At 44.5% G+C, this 20,693-nt stretch overlaps 1 protein-coding gene across 2 annotated transcripts in view; it reads left to right on the top strand.

Annotated features, from left to right (window-relative positions):
• EFCAB6 (EF-hand calcium binding domain 6) overlaps window positions 1-20,693 on the top strand; it is a 164,755-nt gene that overhangs the window by 19,579 nt on the left and 124,483 nt on the right. For both annotated transcript variants that reach the window (XM_066590371.1, XM_066590370.1), the window contains exon 5: window positions 13,445-13,511. In XM_066590371.1, coding sequence (XP_066446468.1) covers window positions 13,445-13,511 — 67 coding nt within the window. The remainder of the gene's footprint in view (window positions 1-13,444; window positions 13,512-20,693) is intronic.

Raw genomic sequence — 20,693 nt, 5'->3', positions numbered from 1 at the left:
CTCACAAGTACTTTATAGTAACCCTAAATACAGCAGGAAAGGCTGCCAGGCCTACACGGGTTCCTCTGGCCCGTGTAAAAGACTTGTGATGGGCCAAAACACAAAATCAAGGACACAAAGAAGTCGGTAAGCAAAAAACATAATGGAATCACCTCCGATCATGGCTTCATGTTCATTGAAAGCCAGATTCCCCTATCCTATGTCGGTTCATGCTTCCAACCAGGATAGGCTTTTGGTTAGATGGCCCCTGCGCGGGATTACTTTGGTACCCACTACTGAAGATAAAAAATAAAGGCTATGTTCACATTTATTGACAATGGCTTTTTAAACATTCCAATGGATTTAAAATGAAAAATTAAGCAAATGGTTTTCATATCCTTCACCTATACAGGCCTATATGTCTCCAAGCTCGCCCTGTATAGTCTGATCCTGCAGGTACACTCTCTTCCTAAACTACAGCACTGAATGAAGAATCTGTGTCCCTCAGAATCATTTCTTCCCTTGCTTGGTATTATTTTATGATAGTCTCTCCCTCCAAATTGTCTCTTCTTCCCTGGCTCACCTAGGGACATCTTTTTCCCTCCAACCTAGGTATTATCTCACACCCCAGAGGTATCAGGCCCCTCTTTTCAAGATATCACCTCACCCTCGTCTGTCCTAGGAATTGTCTACCTCTCCTCCAACAAATATAATTCCCCTTTACGTATTGTCTACCCCAAGTATTATTCCACCTTGATCTCCTATGCCCCCAGATATAATATCTACTCATAGGTATCTTCTTCCTCTTCTATTCTCCTTTCTCTCTCTTCTGCTTTTCCTCTCTTGATCACTTACTCTCCTTCTCTTCCCCGCTTCTTTTCCTCACCTCCCCAACACTCCTCTTCTCATCACTTCCCCTCTTCTAGCAGATACCAACTTACCTCCCTTCTGCAGGTATCATCTCCCTTGCATTAACTCTACCACCCTGGGTTTCAGTCCCTTTGTCAGTATCATCTCCTCTCAGAATCAAATCTCCGCCCCCCCCCTCTCTGTATTATCTCTCCCCCAATATCATCCTACCTATTTTTTTACTAGTATCATATCTCTCCTCCAAGTATTATCTTTACCCCAGAATCATCTCTCTCTCCCTCATGTTATCTACCCTCCTACACACTATTATCTCTCAATATCATCTCTCTTCTCGAGCATCAACTCCCATTCATTATCACCTCACCTGCCAATGAAAGGCTGTGTTACCCACTCTAATCAGAGGGAGGAAACCTGTAGACTATTACAAGTTACAAACCAGAGGGGCTGGGAGAGCCATATGCAAGATTTGCTGCAAGTAGATAATATGGGTGCCAACCAGTGGGTAGAACTGCTGCCTTCTATGGGAAAGAGGCTATAATGTTGCGTGGAGGTGCCATTTGGCCTTTCTATTGGCAGAAGAGGTGCCCCTTTAGTTTGGTATGAGTGATGCACCCTGTGTTGCTGCACAGATTGCACATACATGATGCCGTCTGTGATTGTGATGAGGAAGGGACCTATATGAGCTTATTCTGCTACTTGCAATGCCTCTCAAAATAGTGAAATTCTGGACAAGGCACCTCTGAGTAACTGTTGGGTGTTTCAGAACTGTGGTCAGTTTATTATTGTTTTATGGCATCTAGGAGATAAAGCACCAATGAATGTGAGTGGTTACAGTTTGTCAGGGATCGAACCTGGGACTTCCTGCGCTCTGGAGCCATCCAGCCGTGGACAGTCCCCTGAATGACTCTAGCCTTGTTCTATGTTTCCTGCCTCCCTGCCCGGGTCCCACCCTGCCACTAATTGGGACTTCCTGTAAAAGCCTGACCCTGACACTCCTCCAGTGCGTGATTATTGTGCTCCCAGTCAGTAGTCAAGCTTCACCTCCTGCCTGCTCCTCAAACTGCAAATTGATATACCCGTAACCGACCTCTGGTTTCCCTTCTGACAATGCTAACCGCCTTGTACTGCAAACAAGTTGCTGACTCCTGGCTCGTCCCTGACTACTCTCTCCAGACCTGCAGCAGCAGGCTCAACCCAGTGCCTGAAACTGCTACTCAATTATCTGATACCTGCCAAACCCTAAGAAGAACCTGTTGGGTACTCCAAGCCTCATGGGATGCAGGCAGCAGAATATAGTGACAGATAAGCTGATTTCAGCGGTCTATCACTCATAAGGATTGATTTAGTGGTTTTGCAAATCTTATTTTTGAAACTTTGCATGGCTGGACGGCAGAGGAGTCCAATAAAGCTCATGTATATTCATGTATGCACACTCCTCCCGCCTCCTCCTCCCTCCAGATGCTGATTGGCAGGTCCTTCTGTGTTACGTGTTACTAGAGAGATCTGGAGAGATCTGTCAATCAGCATCTGGAGGGAGGAGGAGGTGGGGGAGTTTGCATATATGAATACACCTGAGCTTTATTGGACTCACCACTCCAGCCCTGCACAGCTGCAAAAGTTAGATTTACCAAACCGATCGGTAAAAGTGACAGACCGCTGAAATCAGTATGTTTGTCACTATCTCTTGCAGCCTGCAGCCCAGGCACCTTTAGGAGACCTGAGAGGTTCCCTTTAAAAATGACCTGTAGCTCTCCTGACATGCCTGTTTTGGGTAATACTTGTACTCCCAGGAAATAACTATTCTGGAGCATAGATCCTGTCTTAAGGCCATTAGAAAATGATGAGCATATTGACAATTGAGTGTTACCATTTGGGGGAGTGTCTCTGCAAAGTCTGATACTGTCCAATCAGGACTAACCGTGGAGGGAAAATCCTATTTGACATGGCAAATGGTAACGCCCAGTTGTCAATTTATTCATACACTTTTAAGAGGAAGAACAGCATTACATAGAGTTACAAGAAAGAATGCTCCACGATTGTTATCTCATTCGGAATACAAGTATTTAATGAAGCAGACAAGTCATGACAAATCATGTTTAACCCCTCAGTGACAAGCCTATTTTGTGCCTTAAGGACCAAGCGATTTTCACAATCACATTGTATGAGCCATAACTTGGTGACAGAGCTGTATGAGGGCTTGTTATTTGTGGGATGAGTTACATTTTTAATGACACTACTCTGGGGTACATGTAGTGTGTAACTTTTTATATATGTGTGTACAGATACTCCCCGACTTGCGAACAGGTTCCGTTCCGGGAGCCCGTTCGCAAGTCCGTTTTGTTCGCAAGTCGAACAAGTAGTAGTATGGAGCGGGATCGCGGGTGGATCCCGCTCCATACAACGTCGGGTGCAGGCTGTTTCTTACAGCGGACACCCGGCGGCAGCAGTTCCGACGAGCCGCGCCGCTTGTCGGAACTGTTAACACTTTAAATACCGCTCTGACAGCGGTATTTAAAGTGTTAACAGTTCTGACGAGCGGCGCGGCTCGTCGGAACTGCTGCCGCCGGGTGCCCGCTGTAAGAAACAGCCTGCACCCGACGTTCAGGGGGCCCGTACAGCGTCCCACGATGAGATCGCGGGACGCTGTGTGGTTGCTAGGCAGCCGGGGACCTCCTGAAAGGCCCCAGGGCTGCCTATGCAGAGTGCCCATAGAGCGCACGGCTTGCTAGGCGCTCTGCATAGACAGCCCTGGGGCCTTTCAGAAGGCCCCCGGCTGCCCAGCAACCGCGATGTGACCGGACAGGCTTCTATCAGGCTTGATAGAAGCCTGTCCGGTCCCTGCACAGTATGATGTAATGCCATAGCATTACATCATACTGTGCAGGACAGATAGTTCGTATCTAGCGAAATTCGCAAGTCGAATGTTCGCAAGTCGGGGACTATCTGTATATATATTGTGAGACAGTGACTGACAAAGTGCTGGAGGGGGGATACGTGCCACCGAGCAGCCTGGGCTCGGTGGAGGAAGCCAGCATTTCTGTGTCAGTAACGCTATGTTACTAACACGTCGTAGTTTGTAAGTGGCTCCAAGCCGCATAGTTCGGGCCGGCTTTTCCTGAAGTGGTCAAAGCGAAGGGTGGGATGACCACTCCCACGTACCAGGTGAGGCTGGTACCAGGCCTTATAAAGCCTGGGCCTGCAGGTCAGAGGGAGAGCATCTGGCTGAGAGCCAGAGAGAGCGTCTGGCTGAGAGCAAGAGAGAGGGCTCTGTGGAGCAAGGAGCCCGGCTAGCCCAGAGTGTGGGCTGAGAGAGCCAAAAGGCGAGGTTGACAGGGTGACGCCCCTAACCTCAAAGCCCAGGAGGGTGTGGTGAGACCTCCACAGTTCTGAGGACCGGACTGGCTGTGTGCAGCAAGCAAGAAGTATTCTGACAGTGAGTAGTCAGGAACAAGCATATGTATAGTGAGTGCTCAGACGAGCAGGTGTTTATTTCTGTTTTGGTTTTGTTTTTGCTTGCAATAAACCCAGGCAAAGCCTGGACTAAAGAACGTTGTTGCCTGGTGTCACTGTCTCTGGCCGCGGATGCCCACGCTGCTACTGCCCCTAAACGCTAATCCCCCACATATGGTGTTTGGATGCGGGCAGCGGTCTTAAAGAGACATACACCAGTTAATGGACATTCTGCTGCAGCAACTGGAGAACCGTTGCTAAGGGCAACCGCCCAAAGAGAGATTGTCTGAGCGTGCCATAACCCCATGTCCCGGGTGGACGCTGCAACGGCGCAGCAACCAGATACAGCCAGTATGGAGGAATGGCTGAAGCAATGGATGCCAGAGATAGTGCTGCAACAGGAGACCATAGCTCAGCAGCAGAAAGCACAACAGGAGGCCATGGCTCAGCAGCTGAAAGCCCATGGAGAGGCTATGCGGATGCAGCAGGAGGTAAGGCAACGCCTAATAAAGCAGTTGGCTACAATGACAGAGTCACTCAAGACTACAGGGAATGAGCCCCTTATACGACAAACTGAAACGGATCACAGGGCTGTGTTGGGAGAACAAGCCCCTAAGTGTGAAAAGTTGAGAACACAGTTTGAGAAAGAAACTAGCCTTCAAGAGGTGGAGCAGCTGAAAACAAAAAGTGCAGCTCTCTTAAAGGAGAAGGAGCATTTTGAGAGGTTGGCTAAGGAGGAAGCTGATCGCCGGGTGTTGCTGCAACAGATGAATGTTCAGTATGAACAGCGCTTAAAAGAGATGAGAAGTAAGAAAGAAAAGTTAAAGGGATATCTTTCATCAGCCCATGAAGAGATACAAGACCTCAGAGATGTAGCCAGAGATGAGGCTGACCGCAGAGTATGTCTGGAGGCACAAGCTGCGCAGTATGAACAGGACTGTAAGAAACTGCAAATGAAAACCCAAGAGTTGGAGATGACGTGTTGCAAGTTAGAAAGAGCGTCTACAGATGCACATAATCAAACGACAGGTTTGCAGAATCAGGTTGCAGAGTTGAAAATGCAGCTAGCAAAGAAAAATGGTGACTGGGAGCACCAAGTAAGTCAGCTCAAGGAAAAGCTGGAAATACAGAAAGCTGCGTGCAGTAAGACCAAAAAGCAAGCAGAGTTCTTGGAAGACTTACTGGGTCACAAGGAAAACCAGGAAGTGCTGCTTGAGAGACTGGTGTCCCAGCTACAGATGAGCTTGGATGAGGAAGCTGAAGTACATGGAACCCAAATCCAGGAGCTGGAACGGAGTCATGCTGTAGCTGTGGGGAAACTGTCCAAGCAGTTGAAGCAACTTGAAAAGGTGAAAGAAACATTGGAAAGTGAGTGTCTTGAGCTGTCCCAAAGAGTGAAGGGGTTGTTGGAAGACAAGTATGCATATGAATGCAAGAAAGACACAGTAGAGATGCAGCTTCAAGAGCTACAAATAAAGATAACGAAAGGTGACAGTGTGCAGACAGCATTGTCTGAGCAGGTGAGCAGGCTGCAAGAGAAGCTGGAAGCTCAGACTGAAGAGTCTCAGAAGTTACTGCAAGAACAGAAGCAGCAGAAGCTTGGTCTCAGTGCACACCTGAAGGCTATGCAAGATGAGAAAAATGTGCTCCTCAAGCAAGTAGGGGAGGATGCAAAAGCTAAGAGAAACCTATCAGAGCAGATTGCAACACTTCAGGCTGAGGTGGTGGATCTGGAAGATAGACTGGAGAAGAGTGCTTTGTGTCTGGTTTCTGTGGAAGAGCAGAAAAGAGAAATACAAGGAGAATTAGAAACTACAAGTCAGCAGTGTGAAGAGAAGACAGCTGCCTGTGATAAGCTCGAGAAGGTTAAAGTACATCTTCAGCAAGAGATAGAAGGTTCTTCTGTGAAGCTTGGTCTCCAAAAGGACCTTGTGTCCAAATTAAGAAAGACACAGCAACTATGGGAACAGCAGCTCACAGAAGAGAAAATCAGGTCGGCAAGATGTGTCACTGAATGTGGGCGTGCTGAAGAAAGGGTCTGTATGAAAGAGACCGAAGTGTTAACTGTAACGCACACCCTGAAAATGATGTCAGAGAGGGAAGAGAAACTGTATGAGAACCCTGCATGCTGGGTCACGGTTGAAGAGCAAGACGGTGAAATCCTAGAAGTGGAAGCGCTAAATCAGCTGATTTGTCTTCAAACTGATGTCTATGATGAACTTGAAAAGTTTACAGTGAGTCTTCAGCAGGAAGTAGAAGACATTAGTGTGGAGCTTGGTTACCAATGTCAGATGGCATCCAACTGGGAGAAGAAACAAAAGATGTGTGAACAGTGGCTTACTGAGGAGAAGTCAGTATTTCCTAAAGTTGCAAAAGAAAGGCGTAACAAGCTTGTGCACACTGAAATGCAAGGCTGCATTAGCACCAAGATAGATGCTGAAAAAAGAACCCTGATACGAGAAAAGCTAAACGGGGTGTTCCAACGACCGGTAGCAGAAATGGAGATCCTGCTAGAGAATATTAAGAAAGAGACTGAAGCGCTAACCCTGAAGCGCCCCCTGAAAGTAGTGTCAGGCAAAGCAGAGCTTCAGCAGTTCTCAGAGAAGTTGTGCACGAAGATAAAATGCTGTAAATCAGATAGCCAAGCGGCTGAAAGAAGGGTTCTGAGACCAGACATGTCTAAAACCCAGTTCAGACAGAAAAGAAAAAAGGGGATTTTGTTAAAGAATCTGAAAAAGTTACAAGTAGTAAAGAGTGCCAATTTATGTTTACAAAAGGAGACTACTGAGGCTCAGAAGGTCTCACAAGTGGACGCAGAAGTCTTGAAAGAACTGCAGCAAAAGAATAGTGATGTAGAAAAGCAAACCCCAAAAGTGAAGAAACTGTTGGTCCAAGTGGTAGAAGCCTATCACGGGGATGCTGGCTCCAAGGACCAGCTCATCAGCGAACTGAAAACTACCAAGAAAAAGTCAGAGTCAGAAGTAAAGGAACCGGAAGAACACAGAGACAAGGTTCTTGCACTAGAAAGAGACCCCCAAGCCTGGAGCTTTGACCCTGGAGGGCCAAGAAGAAAAGACTTTGAGCATGGGACCGAAGCCCAACACCCAGGCCTCGTCAAGGACGCATTTCAGGACAGCTAAGTGTCCGAACCCACGGGCTCGAACAGAGGGGGAGGGTATGTGAGACAGTGACTGACAAAGTGCTGGAGGGTGGATACGTGCCACCGAGCGGCCTGGGCTCGGTGGAGGAAGCCAGCATTTCTGTGTCAGTAACGCTATGTTACTGACACGTTGTAGTTTGTAAGTGGCTCCAAGCCGCATAGTTCGGGCCGGCTTTTCCTGGAGTGGTCAAAGCGAAGGGTGGGATGACCACTCCCACGTACCAGGTGAGGCTGGTACCAGGCCTTATAAAGCCTGGGCCTGCAGGTCAGAGAGAGAGAGCATCTGGCTGAGAGCCAGAGAGAGGGCTCTGTGGAGCAAGGAGCCCGGCTAGCCCAGCGTGTGGGCTGAGAGAGCCAAAAGGCGAGGTTGACAGGGTGACGCCCCCTAACCTCAACACCCAGGAGGGTGTGGTGAGACCTCCACAGGTCTGAGGACCGGACTGGCTGTGTGCAGCAAGCAAGAAGTATTCTGACAGTGAGTAGTCAGGAACAAGCATATGTATAGTGAGTGCTCAGACGAGCAGGTGTTTATTTCTGTTTTGGTTTTGTTTCTGCTGCAATAAACCCAGGCAAAGCCTGGACTAAAGAACGTTGTTGCCTGGTGTCACTGTCTCTGGCCGCGGATGCCCACACTGCTACTGCCCCTAAACGCTAATCCCCCACAATATATATATATATAATATATATTCTTTATTTTTTCAATTTTAATAGAGTGGGGGGAGGGGTTACAACAGAATCAGAAATAAATCAGTGGTAAATCACATTACAAAACAATCAATCCTGTAGAGTACAAAGAACAATGACAGCTCTGCTGAAAATACATTCCTTACTTGTATCTTTGTTACATTGGGAGAAAATGGAAAGTAAAACCTCCCTCCTAAAATTCCATCATTGTTTTCTGGATTTTGTTTTTACTGAATTCACCATTCTGACAAAATATCCTGATGACTTTCTAATCTGGATCAGCACAATTACTGCAATAAAGTTACTTTAGAATTTTTAATCTTTTACTGCTTTTGCACAAAAACACATAAAAAACTATTGAATCTGCATCGCTGTATTCTAAGACCTATAGTATTTTTATTCTTCCAGCAACTGAGGTCTGTGGGGGATTGCTTTTTGCAGGAAGAGTTGTAGTTTTTCTTGGCACCAGTTTGAGGTACATGTGACTTTTGGATTTTTTTTACTGTGTTTTGTGGGAGGGAAACAAGAAAAAAATAGCAATCCTGGCGTTACTTTTTAAAATAATTTCTATGGCGTTCTTTGAGCGAGAAAAATAACAATATATATTCATTGTCTGGGTCATTACAAATGTGGTAATACCTATTATGTGCGTCTTTTCAAAAAACATTTTTGCACTTGACTTAATCCATTTAAAAAGGGGTTTTGTAGGGAAAAATCTATAGTTTTTTAACTGGACTTTAAAAGAAATTAAACTTTATTGAACTGTTTTTGACGATATGATTTAGTTCCTTAAGAGGACTTGAAAATGTGATTGTTCAATCAGCAGGATAGTACACTGAATTACTTATGTAGTGCATTCTACAATGTCTATGACAGCAGCCTATTAGACTCTGAAGAGGCGGGGTCTCTTAGGACGTATTCACAGAACCGTATGCGTTTTTCTGATTGCCTGTACGCTCTGTAAAATTGCATGAATAAAGAATTGCCGTGATTGATTTGCCTCTCCAATAGAACTCATAAATGTGGCCTCTCCGATAGAACTCATAAATGTGGCCTCTCCGATAGAACTCATAAATGTGGCCTCTCCGATAGAACTCATAAATGTGGCCTCTCCGATAGAACACATAAATGTGGCCTCTCCAATAGAACTCATAAATGTGGCCTCTCCGATAGAACTTATAAATGTGACCTCTCCGATAAAACCTATAAATGTGGCCTCTCTGTCAGAACTTATAAATGTGGCCTCTCTGTCAGAACTTATAAATGTGGCCTCTCTGTCAGAACTTATAAATGTGGCCTCTCTGTCAGAACTTATAAATGTGACCTCTCCGATAAAACCTATAAATGTGGCCTCTCTGTCAGAACTTATAAATGTGGCCTCTCTGTCAGAACTTATAAATGTGGCCTCTCTGTCAGAACTTATAAATGTGGCCTCTCTGTCAGAACTTATAAATGTGGCCTCTCTGTCAGAACTTATAAATGTGGCCTCTCTGTCAGAACTTATAAATGTGGCCTCTCCGATAGAACTTATAAATGTGGCCTCTCCATCAGAACTTATAAATGTGGCCTCTCGGATAGAACTCATAAATATGGCCTCTCCGATAGAACTTATTAATGTGGCCTATCTGATAGAACTTATAAATGTGGTCTCTCGGTCAGAGCTTATAAATGTAACCTCTCCGATGAAACTTATAAATGCGATAGGTCACATTTATAAGTTCTGACGGTGAGGTCACGTTTATAGGTTCCATCAGAGAAACCACATTTATAAGCTCTGGCGGAGAGGCCACATTTATAAGTTCTGACGATGAGGTCACATTTATAAGTTCTCTCGGAGAGGTCACATCTCAACTCTAGTCCGATAGAACTTATAAATGTGGCCTCACTGATAGAACTTATAAATGTGGCCTCTCTGATTAGAACTTATAAATGTGACCTTTCCAATAAAACTTATTAATGTGGCCTCTCCAATAGAACACATCAATGTGGCCTCTCTGATAGAACTTATAATTGTGACCTCTCCGATAGAACTCATAAATGTGGCCTCTCCGATAGAACTCATAAATGTGGCCTCTCCGATAGAACTCATGAATGTGGCCTCTCCGATAGAACTTATAAATGTGGCCTCTCCGATAGAACTCATGAATGTGGCCTCTCCGATAGAACTGATAAATGTGTCCTCTCCCATAAAACCTATAAATGTGACCTCTCTGTCAGAACTTATAAATGTGGCCTCTCGGTTAGAACTTATAAATGTGGCCTCTCCGATAAAACCTAAAAATGTGGCCTCTCTGTCAGAACTTATAAATGTGGCCCCTCCGATAGAACTCATAAATGTGGCCTCTCGGATAGAATTCATAAATGTGGCCTCTCCAATAGAACTTATAAATGTGACCTCTCCGTCAAAATTTATAAATGTGGCCTCTCCATCAGAACTTATAAATGTGGCCTCTCCGATAAAACTTATTAATGTGGCCTCTCCGTCAGAACTTATTAATGTGGCCTATCTGATAGAACTTATAAATGTGGCCTCTCCGATAGAACTGATAAATGTGGCCTCTCCGATAGAACTCATTAATGTGGCCTCTCTGATAGAACTTATAAATGTGACCTCTCCGATAAAACCTATAAATGTGGCCTCTCTGTCAGAACTTATAAATGTGGCCTCTCTGTCAGAACTTATAAATGTGGCCTCTCTGTCAGAACTTATAAATGTGGCCTCTCTGTCAGAACTTATAAATGTGACCTCTCCGATAAAACCTATAAATGTGGCCTCTCTGTCAGAACTTATAAATGTGGCCTCTCTGTCAGAACTTATAAATGTGGCCTCTCTGTCAGAACTTATAAATGTGGCCTCTCTGTCAGAACTTATAAATGTGGCCTCTCTGTCAGAACTTATAAATGTGGCCTCTCTGTCAGAACTTATAAATGTGGCCTCTCTGTCAGAACTTATAAATGTGGCCTCTCTGTCAGAACTTATAAATGTGGCCTCTCCGATAGAACTTATAAATGTGGCCTCTCCATCAGAACTTATAAATGTGGCCTCTCGGATAGAACTCATAAATATGGCCTCTCCGATAGAACTTATAAATGTGACCTCTCCGATAAAACCTATGAATGTGGCCTCTCCGTCAGAACTTATACATGTGGCCTCTCCGTCAGAACTTATACATGTAGCCTCTCTGATGGAACTTATAAATGTGGCCTCTCCAATAAAACTTATTAATGTGGCCTCTCTCCGTCAGAACTTATAAATGTGACCTCTCCGATAGAACTGATAAATGTGGCCTCTCCGATAGAACTCATTAATGTGGCCTCTCTGATAGAACTTATAAATGTGACCTCTCCGATAAAACCTATAAATGTGGCCTCTCTGTCAGAACTTATAAATGTGGCCTCTCCGATAAAACCTAAAAATGTGGCCTCTCTGTCAGAACTTATAAATGTGGCCCCTCCGATAGAACTCATAAATGTGGCCTCTCGGATAGAATTCATAAATGTGGCCTCTCCAATAGAACTTATAAATGTGACCTCTCCGTCAAAATTTATAAATGTGGCCTCTCCATCAGAACTTATAAATGTGGCCTCTCCGATAAAACTTATTAATGTGGCCTCTCCGTCAGAACTTATTAATGTGGCCTATCTGATAGAACTTATAAATGTGGTCTCTCGGTCAGAGCTTATAAATGTAACCTCTCCGATGAAACTTATAAATGCGATAGGTCACATTTATAAGTTCTGACGGTGAGGTCACGTTTATAGGTTCCATCAGAGAAACCACATTTATAAGCTCTGGCGGAGAGGCCACATTTATAAGTTCTGACGATGAGGTCACATTTATAAGTTCTCTCGGAGAGGTCACATCTCAACTCTAGTCCGATAGAACTTATAAATGTGGCCTCACTGATAGAACTTATAAATGTGGCCTCTCTGATTAGAACTTATAAATGTGACCTTTCCAATAAAACTTATTAATGTGGCCTCTCCAATAGAACACATCAATGTGGCCTCTCTGATAGAACTTATAATTGTGACCTCTCCGATAGAACTCATAAATGTGGCCTCTCCGATAGAACTCATAAATGTGGCCTCTCCGATAGAACTCATAAATGTGGCCTCTCCGATAGAACTTATAAATGTGGCCTCTCCGATAGAACACATAAATGTGGCCTCTCCGATAGAACACATAAATGTGGCCTCTCCGATAGAACACATAAATGTGGCCTCTCCAATAGAACTCATAAATGTGGCCTCTCTGATAGAACTTATAATTGTGACCTCTCCGATAGAACTCATAAATGTGGCCTCTCCGATAGAACTCATAAATGTGGCCTCTCCGATAGAACACATAAATGTGGCCTCTCCGATAGAACACATAAATGTGGCCTCTCCGATAGAACACATAAATGTGGCCTCTCCGATAGAACACATAAATGTGGCCTCTCCGATAGAACACATAAATGTGACCTCTCCGATAGAACTCATAAATGTGGCCTCTCCGATAGAACTCATAAATGTGGCCTCTCCGATAGAACTCATGAATGTGGCCTCTCCGATAGAACTTATAAATGTGGCCTCTCCGATAGAACTCATGAATGTGGCCTCTCCGATAGAACTGATAAATGTGTCCTCTCCCATAAAACCTATAAATGTGACCTCTCTGTCAGAACTTATAAATGTGGCCTCTCGGTTAGAACTTATAAATGTGGCCTCTCCGATAAAACCTAAAAATGTGGCCTCTACAATAGAACTTATTAATGTGGCCTCTTTGATAGAACTTATAAATGTGGCCTCTCGGTTAGAACTTATAAATGTGGCCTCTCGGTCAGAACTTATAAATGTGGCCTCTCGGTCAGAACTTATAAATGTGGCCTCTCCGATGAAACTTATAAATGCGATAGGTCACATTTATAAGTTCTGACGGTGAGGCCACATTTATAGGTTCCATCAGAGAAACCACATTTATAAGCTCTGGCGGAGAGGCCACATTTATAAGTTCTGACGATGAGGTCACATTTATAAGTTCTCTCGGAGAGGCCACATCTCAACTCTAGTCCGATATAAATGTGGCCTCTCTGATAGAACTTATAAATGTGGCCTCCCCGTTATAACTTATAAATGTGGCCTCTCCGATAGAACTGATAAATGTGGGCTCTCCGATAGAACTCATAAATGTGGCCTCTCCGTTATAACCTATAAATGTGACCTCTCCGTCAGAACTTATAAATGTGACCCCTCCGTCAGAACTGATAAATATGGTTTCTCCGATTGAACTGGTTGATAATACTTTCCTTTTTTCAGATTGAGCTGCTCTCAAGCCAACCAAGTAATGACTCTCAGCGAGCTGGAAACACGACTGAAACTGATGGTAAAATATTACAGCTTTATATTGTAACACCCATATAGAAGCAGCTCTTATGATGTATAAAGCAAATGCATGATGGAAGGACATGAGGGGCTGGTAGCCGGGACCGCCACTGATTGTATAGACTGCAGAGTTGTAGTCCCAAATATGAGTGAAGAGACACAAGTCATCACTTATCTTTTGGCAATACATTTCTTAAAGGGGTATTCCCATCTCGGCTTTTCATTGCCAATATGGGAAACTTCTGTTATAGCTACTGGCCACCCGTCCGGAGCCTACGGAAACAGACAAACACTTAGAGCGGCACTGTTTCTGTAGCTCTCATTGAAGTGAATGGGAGCCATAGAAACAACATAGCAAAACGCGTTACGCTGTTTCCGTAACTCCATAGCGCACTATGCTGTATCCGTAGCTCCCACTCACTTCAATGAGAGCTAAGGATATAGCATTGTACTAAGTTCTCAGCTGTTTTAGACTGGTGGTTGGAACGGAGTGGCTAGGGTTTCCCATCTTCGTCTTGAAAAATGGAGATGGGGATACTCATTTAAACAGGCCAAAAGCTTTTAGGGGCAGTAGTCTGACCCTACCTATGGGACTGCATCAAAAGGTGAGAGCTGATGACCGCGCATAGGTATATAGCAGAGGATATAACTGACAAATCCTTCATAGGAGCCCATAAGGAGTGCAGAGCTTTATAACATATGGAATTGACATATCATAAAACAAAATCCCTTTAATGGGGCAATTTTCTTTGACACCAATGATTTTATAAGTTGATATCTCTCTTCTTTTCTATGGATCTAGAAAAATAACAGAACTGTAAGCAAGCTGGAAAGCATTGTGAGGGGAGATAGCCTTATTCTGAACCTTACATTTTTCGCTTTTTCTGTGTCTTTTTATTTTACGGAGCACAAACTGTAAAATTCTGCAATAAATGTTTTTACCACTTGGTGGTGCATTGTTCTACATGTCTGAATGAAAGTTTTTTATGCTTATTGCTTATTTTAACAGCATTCCATGTGGTTAGGTTGGGTATTACAAGTAAACATCATCATGAATATTTTTATACAAATGCTTTTGTTATGGCATAAGGACATCATAGAGTGGGTTTCCCCACTCTGGGACCTCGGATGGGCTTGTATTGCGATGACATTATAAAAAGTACATGAAATGATTTAGGTTTTTTGCGGTTCTCATAGAGTTAACCATATTTTCTGTAGCATAAATTAGACTGTCACATTTCTCATTTTTTATACCAAACATGAACATGAAGATGGCAGCAGGTGCGAATTTGCACCTTACAAGGGTGGAAGGGAGTGGAGACATCTGCCTCTGTCTCCTGCAGCATGTGTAGTGTTATCTCACTAGTAGGTGACACGTTAAGTGTCTCCGTGCCGAGGCGACACACAACCTGATTAATTCACATACAGTGAGAAGCCGTTTTAACTGTTAATGCACATTTGACGGTTGTACGTTCCAAATGGATTAGAAGATTACATATTGGTATATCACTATACAGTGTTGGAGTACGATAACAGACATGGAGTGGGAGACATAACTAAGGCTCAATTCACAAGAGCGTTTTGTGTCCTGCACAAATTCCATTCCTCTTTTCCATCCTTAGGACTTATTTCCACAAGCGTATATCGGCCGGCATTTTCATCTGAGCAGTCCCCCCCTCCCTCACCGACTCTCTGCTTCTCTACTCCCTCCGAGCGGTTTGCAATGGGAGTGGGCAGGGTCCCCTCCTGCCCCTTGTCCATAGCCAGGAATAGGAGTGGGTGGGACAATCGGAGCGTAGCTCCACCTCCCATTGCAAACACCGGAGTGGAGGAAAGAGACAGAGAGTCGGTGAGGGGGAGGGAAAGGGGGCACTGCTCAGATGGGAACGCCGGCCGATATACGCTGGTGTAAATAAGCCATTAGTAACAGAAAAATACAATAAACCCTTCAATTTTTTTCTCCCAATTCAATTTCTCCCATTCCATCTTTATATTTGTCTTCAGTATGTTTTCGTTCTGCTGGGTTTCCCCTTTTTTTGGACACAGAAATAGCACTGCAGACTATATAGGGTGAACAAATATATGGAAGCACCATACGAAATGCATGTGATTTTAGTCATTAGCACTGAGCTGCCCTTTTGACCCCTGCTTGGCTGAGAGCTTTCCTGGCAAATTTGTGTTTACTTCACCTCTTGCCCTGCTCTGAGTGGTTTTCGGATCCAGCTTGTAACAGCAGCCGAGTGGCTCAAACTCCTGACCAATGGAACCTTGTTGCTTGGGCAGATATACCCTTCTGCCTGGCAGCCTCTGTGTCATATTACCTCCACTTAAAATCGGTCTCTACATGTCTTATTGAAATATGATTCATAATCCAGTGTAGTTTAAGGCATGCATTTTGTACAGTGTTTCTATATTTTTGTCCACCCCATGTGTGTGTGTTTTATATATATATATATATATATATATATATATACACACGCACACACCTCTATATTTCCTATTGGGGCTATTAAAAGCTGTTCTCTTGTGTTCTCCTCATGCACAGGTCCCAATGTAGTTCAGTTACAATCTACTATTTGATATGTGATTCTCACGTACTCCTCCCTTATGCTATACCTATGCCCTCAGGTTTTCAGGTTAGTGCCTGGTGATAATTAAAATCTAGGTTAATTAGAATTAGCTAATTATATGGTAATTAGAGACACCTTGTTACAGCTGCCTGATCTTGTTCTAAGGTACAGATCTTTCGATTTAACTCGTTAATATATCTTGTGCGGGCGGCTACCTAACGAGAATATAACAGACCCGCGGTGTCTGGCGTGTCTTATTCCTTCACCCATACACTTTTCTAATGACATGATACAAGATTATCGAGGTATTCACAATTAATAGGGAGTTGATTAATTAGCCATGATTGATGGGTGCAGTACATTAGCTTGCCTTCTAGATGGCGCCGTTGCTTTTTTCGGCTACTAGGAGATTTTTACATTGACACAAAAAGCTTTAATTCACGGTGAAGATTTGCTCTTTACTTATCACTAATCAGCCTTTATAAGTATATAGCAATGTACCAGCCTCAACCTGGGCAGAGATGGGCCCAGCTGTAAAAATGTAACTGGAGCTGCGTTACCTTTCCATCGCGAGTTAGGAGCCCTGACATTTGCCTGCATTGTCCCTTGTCCTTTTTAGCCCCTTCCATTGAGGTTGTGCAACGTCATCATGACTATCCCTCAACTTATAATTGCAGAGCAGTAATTCTGTAGTGTGGTTCCACCATGTTTGCTGCCCCCTTATCAGTGGAAGCTGACACCTTTGGAGGTATAGCTTGAAGGTTTGGGGTCCCAAACCTGTACCAGCACCCCATCCCATTCCGTATAAAGGTACATACATTGAATGGCCCATTTTTTAGAGACCCCAGCTTTTTCACAATTGGCGCTTCCGTGTATGGAAATTAAAGCTGTGACCCCGGAGTGCAGCATAAAATCACATTTTCCGTGGATCAGTTTCAGTGTGAATCCACATTAGATGGGAAAATCCAGCGATCTGAGCGACTTCCGAGGTCCGATCATCGACCTGGCCAGGATTTGACTACTGATCTTGTGAAGGTTTCTTGTGTTATGAAGTGGGGAGTATACCAAGAATGGTGTGATTGAGGAAAAACATCTAGCAAAAGGGGATCCTGAGGATAGAAACAACTCATGGTCGAAAGGGGTCAAAGGAGGATGTCAAAAATTATTCTGACCAACACTCAGTTCATAATAAAGCAAGTTGCAGCCATATACAATGCTGGCGCTCTAACTAACGTGTCTAAATGCACAACTCGCCATTCCTTAGTACGGCTGGGGTATAACAGCAGACCACCAGTTCCAGCATCATTGTGTCTAAGAAAACCAGAGAGACGAGACTCCAAAAATTGTATCACTGAGCAGCAGTAAAGCATCACCTGTTCAGATGAACCCAAATTCTGTTGCCCCGTGCTGATGTCAGGTCAGAATTTGGCACAAGCAGCATGAATCGATGACCCCTTCCTGTCAGCTGATCAGAACATATCAGCACCTCCATATAACTTCCTGTCCGCAGGGGCCGATATTCCTGCAAAACAATTTGATCACCAAGTGGAATCTACACCATGATAAATTGCTGCAGATCTGAAGGCTAAAGGAGGTCCAACGCGCTACTATGTGGTGGTTTATAATGCTAACGACCACTTGTCTGTCAGTCCGTGTGTGCTGTGTGAGTTACATGCAGAGCACCAACAGTATCCCACACTGGACCAGGCTGTTCAAATGCACCAGCCAGTCAAGGAGTTTCAAATCACAAACTCCACAGGAAGTCCACATGAAATAAATGTAGGACTGGCTTGAGGAAGGCTGTCAGGCTGAAACGATGCTGTCTATTGTGATGGGAGAATAAACGTTTTTTTTTCTACTGCACCTTTGCATGCTGCCAGTCTTACATTTATTTCATAAGCACCTGTGCTGATGTCACCATCATGTAATCCGTTACCGGCTCTTAGCTCCGCCCCTGATCACATGACTGTGACATCATCACAGGTCCTTTATTCTCCTTGTGCACTAAATCAGAGATTATGGGTGGACTACATCCCCCACAAACCCCTGCAGCTTCAGTTGCTCTGGATACAGCAGTACTCAGTCTGGAAGTTTGTACCTGGTTGTGAGACTACTGCACACCTAAGTGGAGACTCCAATAAATGATACCTTACAAGTGTACACATACATAGCTCATGTGCTAATAGGACCTGTGATGATGTCACCATTATGTGATCAGTAACATGGTCTCTGAGCTGAATGAGGGATTATGGGCAGACTACATCCTCCACAAACCCCCGTGGTCTCAGTTGCTATGGATACAGCAGTACTCAGTCTGGCAGTTTGTAGCTGCACACCTGTGTGGAGACTCCAATAAATGACACCTCACAAATGTCCACATACGTAGCCGGCGGTGCATATTGACCAACAACATTGAAGCATAGTCCTTCCCCCCTATCTTCACATCTCCTGAACATGATATCATGTCATCTCAAGTGCTAATGCTGCCAACATCAGTCCAGCCTTCATCTAATCGTCAACTGTTGTCCAGTGTTGGAACAAACCATCACTGTCGTGCAAACTTGTCACCACAGAGAGTTCAACTCCACCGTGAAGCTAATGCAGCTTACATGACACAGCAACAAGCCATGATGTCACCTCAGCCACCAGCTGAAGTTTGTAAATCTTGTTCAGCAGATATGCGAAAGCTACGAGTGAACATGTCTCCTCAGCGAGCTGCTAAAGTTCATCAATCACGTGCAGCTCATATATGAAAGCAACTTAAAAGATCTGTGTGTGTGTGACGTGCATGTAGCAGAGTTGTGTGTGTGTGTGAAGTGCATGTAGCAGAGCTGTGTGTATGTGTGACGTGCATGTAGCAGAGCTTTGTGGCGCCACCAGAAACACTGGTACTATAATTTCCTAATAATTACTAGCTCAGTGTATATATGGGGCTGTAATATATAGGTTTGCATGGGACTGCAGCTCCTATAGCAGTGGTCTCCACCCTTACTGTCACATCTACCCAGGATGTGCTAGAACTGTAACACGCAAATCTCTCACAAATGTGCGCAAGCTGTGTAACAACAAAAACAAACCAAAACATGGGAACTCTTTTCCTATCAAAATAACCTCAGGGACAGGGACCTGCCTAAAAGCAGGCAATTCGCCCTGACAAGGACTTACCTGACCTTGTACCTCAGCCCTTAGTTACCCCACGTGGGGCAGGGGAAACATAAGAAATAGAACAATAGAACAGAAAGACAAACTTAGCTTAGATGCAGCAGGCAAATAAGCAATCCAGAAGAGATCTCTGACTGAGATCACAGGCAGAGCTAGACAAGATTCAATGGCAATTCTGTCCCGCTTCAGCCAGACTAAATAGCCTGATAATAATCCTCAGGTGCAGCTAAGCCCGTCTCACCCAATACCACAGCCAGCAGGGCCAGAAGATGGAGAACCACCTGCAAAACCTGCACGGCACCAATTCCGGAACCGCCACAACACCTACCCTATGGGTCTTGCCTTTGGTATTAATCTTCTAATGATTGCCTGTGGCGATGAGACCAACATAAGTTGCTACCACCACATTAGTGGGCCCTCTATGTGTTAGTCTCTATGATACATGCCTGCTTAAAGACTTTTCATGCAGGCAGTGACTGGGCAAGAATATTCACCTGAACGTCCCATTGCCCGATCATGAAGCCGTGTAAATATGCCCCTAATTAACTGACGAACAAACATTTGCTGCTGCTGAAAAAATCTTGGTTGTCGGCAGCACATCTCCCCATGTGAGCAGGGGATGTGCAATGATTGCTTCCAGTACAGCTGGCATCAGCCCACTGTTTAAATGAGCAACAATCTCGTTGACCAATGCTCCTTGGATGGAACTAATCGCCCAGTGTAAAAGGCCCTTACGGTATTTCCACTCGTCACGGATTTGCCTATGGCAAGCCTAGTGTCTACTTGCAAGAGGATCTGTGACAAAAGAACCAAGGCGGGTACTTGGAATTCTGCGGCAGATCTGCACAAGGATTAGTCTCAGTCTTAGCTAATCCACAAGAATAAGAAGCATGCTCTCGCAGATGTTTTCCCCACGGCATGGGCAACAATCTGTGTGGTTTATTTTGTTGACTTCTTTAAGGTTTTTTTGTGTAATCTGCGCCAAAATCCTCATTAATTCTTGAAGTTCATACAATGAAATCCACATCGATAAAAGTGGACATGGCCGAGCCTCTGGCTTCTTTCCGGGATCTGCATTAGAAGATACCACGGATCTATAAATGAATTAGCCCCATTTAAAGAGAACCTACCACTAGTTCTCAGCACCATAAGTTATGGTGCTCATAGGGTATGCTGCCAGGAGTCTGTTACAGTGCCCTCGCTGTGCGGACGGGGCAGCAGTCTCAAAGCTGCAGGCTGTGTGCGATCACTCCCATAGGGAACACAGATCTGAAATGGAACTGAATGGGACGCAGATTCAGCACAGATTTAGTCTGATTTGCATTATTTTCGACCGTGTGAACATAGTAAGAAAAATCCCATGCGGGCTCGTCTCAGAAACCTAATAATTTGCATTAGAAGATGCCGCCGGTCCGCACCCAGATTAGCCCATTCAGTAGGGTTCATTCATT

This window comes from Eleutherodactylus coqui, chromosome 2, assembly GCF_035609145.1.
Source record: "Eleutherodactylus coqui strain aEleCoq1 chromosome 2, aEleCoq1.hap1, whole genome shotgun sequence".
Taxonomy (NCBI): domain Eukaryota; kingdom Metazoa; phylum Chordata; class Amphibia; order Anura; family Eleutherodactylidae; genus Eleutherodactylus; species Eleutherodactylus coqui.
The sequence above is the reverse complement of the archived record's forward strand: the minus strand, read 5'-3'. Positions and strand labels throughout refer to the sequence as shown.